Source organism: Oncorhynchus nerka, linkage group LG1, assembly GCF_034236695.1.
Source record: "Oncorhynchus nerka isolate Pitt River linkage group LG1, Oner_Uvic_2.0, whole genome shotgun sequence".
In the NCBI taxonomy this organism is placed as follows: domain Eukaryota; kingdom Metazoa; phylum Chordata; class Actinopteri; order Salmoniformes; family Salmonidae; genus Oncorhynchus; species Oncorhynchus nerka.
In genome coordinates, this window is record NC_088396.1 from 47744278 (window position 1) to 47748346 (window position 4069).

The 4069-nt window shown below is 35.8% G+C and overlaps 1 protein-coding gene across 1 annotated transcript; it reads right to left on the bottom strand.

Moving 5' to 3' along the window:
• Nucleotides 1-2187: 2187 nt before the first annotated feature.
• Nucleotides 2188-3731, bottom strand: LOC135573010 (trace amine-associated receptor 13c-like). Its single transcript, XM_065022093.1, has one exon. The coding sequence runs from the start codon at nt 3661-3663 to the stop codon at nt 2701-2703; it is 963 nt and encodes a 320-aa protein (XP_064878165.1). The 5' UTR covers nt 3664-3731; the 3' UTR covers nt 2188-2700.
• Between the last annotated feature and the right edge of the window lie 338 nt (nt 3732-4069).

Consider the following 4069-nt stretch of genomic DNA (forward strand, 5'->3'; position numbering starts at 1 on the left):
TTAGACTTGGACGTTATCTAATATCATGCAGTGTTGTTCATTTCGACTTTACACTTGTTGAAGCCGTTGTGTCTCAATTGAGCCACTAGAGGGCGATGTTAAACAACATACACCGAGTTTACGGAACAATTGAAAGGTTTGAAAAGTTTAAGCCTTTATTGATGTCACCTGTTAAATCCACTTAAATCAGTGTAGATGAAGGTGAGGAGACAGGTTAAAGAATGATTGTTAAGCCTTAAGACAATTGAGACATGGATTGTGCATGTGTGCCATTCAATCAATCAAATGTATTTATAAAGCCCTTCTTACATCAGCTGATGTCACAAAGTGCTGTACAGAAACCCAGCCTAAAACCCTAAACAGCAAGCAATGCAGGTGTAGAAGCACTGGGTGAAATTGCAATACAGAATATGTATATGCCCTTGAAAGGGGTATGGTACTATGTGCCAGGGGAATTGGTTTTGAGTGTGTCAAGGCAACAGTGTTAGGTTTTTTACGCTCAACAATTTCCGGCGTGTATCAAAATTGTCCACCAACCACAGAACATCCAGCCAATTTGAAACTACTGTGGAAAGCATTGGAGTCAATATGGGCCAGCATCCCTGTGGAACACTTTGGACACCTTTGAGAGTCCATGTCCTGATGAATTCAAGCTGTTCTAGGGGAAAAAGGGTGCAATTAAATATTAGAAAGTGTTCTTAATGTTTTGTGCACTCAGCGTTAAATGACTTATGACATCCTCAAAATCTGCTTTTAGAAAACGTACATACTTTTTATCATTAAATAAGATGAAACAACCACAGACGTTGGTATTTGGAATATACAACTCAAAATGACTACAATGTATTTTATAAAACAAGCTTATGCCTTCTAATGCCTTCTCCAAGTCATTCCAATCCATCCAAATAATTCTATATCAACATCACATGTATATATGATGACAACACAGAGATAAGTAATGAAAGAGTTGTGTTACATGAAAGAGGCAATTACAACATAACAGTATAACAAAACGATATCTAACTTGTTTGTCAAACTAGGGAATAAAAACATAGGGACTATGAACACCTTAACTTCAGAGTTAAAATAAGTTTAGCTGTCACTTTGAACCATGGATAAAATAAAATAAAGCATACATTATTGGATTAATTAAGGAATTAACAAGTGGCAAAAAAACAACAATAGACAGAGTTTTTTGCCTCTTTTCTCTCAGACTTATTTGTCTGTACAGTTTGAACACCAGACACATTGGCAGCCTCTTTTGAAAACACCTTTCTGGCCTGTGATGTGGCCACCACAAATAAAGTGTTATAATAATAGAGCACGGGACAACCATTGTAATTACAAGGTCAATGATATTACCCCACATAAACCCTTCAACAATAAAACATTCTTTCAAACACCTACTCGATACCTGTACATTTACAATGTTGTTTTAAATATAATAGCAGCATCGTATATGATACAACAACACCAGGTAATGGAAAAACAGCACATCATTCTTGCTATTGTTATTTTAGTGGTACAACAAGGGATCACACACATGCAACATAGCGCTCAATAGATATCAAGACCAAATTGCCCAGAGATAAAGAAGTACACAAACAAGTATTGTAGAATTGAAAAACACAGAAATATTCCCCAAAACTCCATCATGATTCCAATATGTGTCCACCTTTTTGTGAGAAAACATTTATAAAGTATAAAGTATTAAGACCATTTGATTAGTCCTCACTTTAGATTAGGGACTGAAAACGACTTTACTAATGATTATTAAATGGTTTATAAGGACATGTATTAAACATCTTATGAATGAACTTATAAATCATTATTAAATACTATGAAAGTTGTTTATAAATGTGTGAAGAACTAGCTTTCTAAAACACATGCAGGAGTCATGATACATAAGTTATGAATAAACTATATACTTATCCATTATTCATTATTTAGTGTGTTACTCAATCACTATATTCATTTACACTAAACAGCTTCTGACAGAGCTGCTCTGGCGTGACCCCTGACCTGGCAGCAGTGATGTAGTGAGAGTAGTGGTAGTGTTCATAACCAGTATGTTGAGGTTGAAGTGTCTGCTACAGTGTCCTGCACTGTTGAGTTGATTCAATAATGCATTTTGTAGTCATTAATACATGTCATAATACCCAGGTGAGTAACATTTAACAAATGTAATAATAAATGGTGAGCAAACTGTAAATGCCTTTCAAATGGTTTATTACTGAACATTGTAGTGGTACACAATTGCATATTTGTGCATTTTACCCTCAACAACTTACATACCCCATTGAGATAGACTTGGACGTTATCTGATATCATGCAGTATTGAACATTTAAAATTCAGTACACTTGTTAAAGGTGTTGTGTAACAATCGAGCCACCTAGAGGGGGATGTTAAACAATATACATAATGACTCGTTCTCAGAATGTACTTTTAGAATACTTACATACTATTTATTATTAAATTACATGGAACAACCACAGACGTTGGTTTTTGGAATATACAACCCAAAATGACTACAATGTATTTTATAAAACAAGCTGATGGCTTCTCATACGTTTTCCAAGTCATTCCAGTCCAATCTAGACAAATCATTATGTATCAACACCACATTCATCTCTGTATTGTCAGAGAACAATTGTGTAACATAACTATGTTTTTCAAACTGGGAAATAAAAATATAGGTACTATGAACGCCTTAACTTCAGAGATAAAATATGTTTAGCCGTCACTTTGAACCATGGATAAAATAAAGCATAAATTATTGGATTAATTAAGGAATTAGCAAGTGGCAGAAAGCTGATGATGAATGATAATAAATTGTTACTTAAGAAAGAAAAAAACAAAAAAGAAAATATAAATGGAATCCAACAACTTAGATAGGTGAAAACAACAATGGATAGAGTTTTTGCTGCTTTTCTCTCAGACTTATTTGCCTGTACAGTTTTAACACCAGACACACTGGCAGCCTGTTTTGAATATAACTTTCTGGCCTGTGATCTGGCCACCACAAAGATTTTCATATAAAGTGTTATAATAATAGAGCACGGGACAACCATTGTAATTACGAAGTCAATTATATTGCCCCACATATATCCTTCACCAGTAAAACATTCACTCAAGCACCTACTCGGTACCTGTACATTTACAATGTCTTTTATAATAGCAGCATCGTATATGATACAACAACACCAGGTAATGGATATGCAACATATAATTCTTGTTATTGTTATTTTAGAGTAGTACAATAAGGGATCACACACAGCAACATAGCGGTCAATAGATATCAAGACCAAACTGCCCAGAGATAAAGAAGTACACAAACAATTAATGTAGAGAAGAAACACACAGAAATATTCCCCAAAGACCCAGCATGGTTCAATTATTGCTACAGTCATTACTGGTATCACAATCAGTCCCACCAGGAGATCTGACACAGCCAGAGAGAGGATGAGCAGGTTGGTTGTAGTGTGGAGCTGCTTGAAGTGAGAGATGGAGATGATCACCAGTAGGTTCAAAAATACTGTAACTGCTGAAATCAATGAGAAGAAGATGTACAGTGTTATGTAGATAGATATCGATAGCAAAGCCTTTCTGCAAGAAGAGTTTCTGTCTTGAAAACAATATTGATCATCTTTGTGTTCCTCCATTTGTAATAAAAAATCTAAATGCTGATGTCCTCCTGCTCCTGCTTGGTCCTGTGCTTGATCCTGTCAGGTCTGCCTTCTGTCAAACTCTGAGCTCTGCCTCTCTATTTATCCCTGAGTTACTGACAGCCACTCCCCTCCCCGAAGTCTCTCTGCACACAAAAGCACGAAAACATACACAAGTGAGCACAAATTGATGTAATTTATGACATAATTGTATGTTGCTGTGGCCTGTCCTTTAGCCTTCCTGATAGTTAGATATGAGAGAAAGGGACATTTTCTCAAATTCTATGAATTTTATTGGGAAAATATATTATGTGTGATGTTTTGGTCACCCAAAGGCTTAGTTTGGACCATAACCCACAACCTCAGGAGACATGAAGGCACGTCACATGTCACCTGGCCAGTG

Bases quoted from the DNA above. Each gene is read 5' to 3' on its own strand.
- LOC135573010 (XM_065022093.1), bottom strand. From the start codon at position 3,663: ATGGAGGAACACAAAGATGATCAATATTGTTTTCAAGACAGAAACTCT.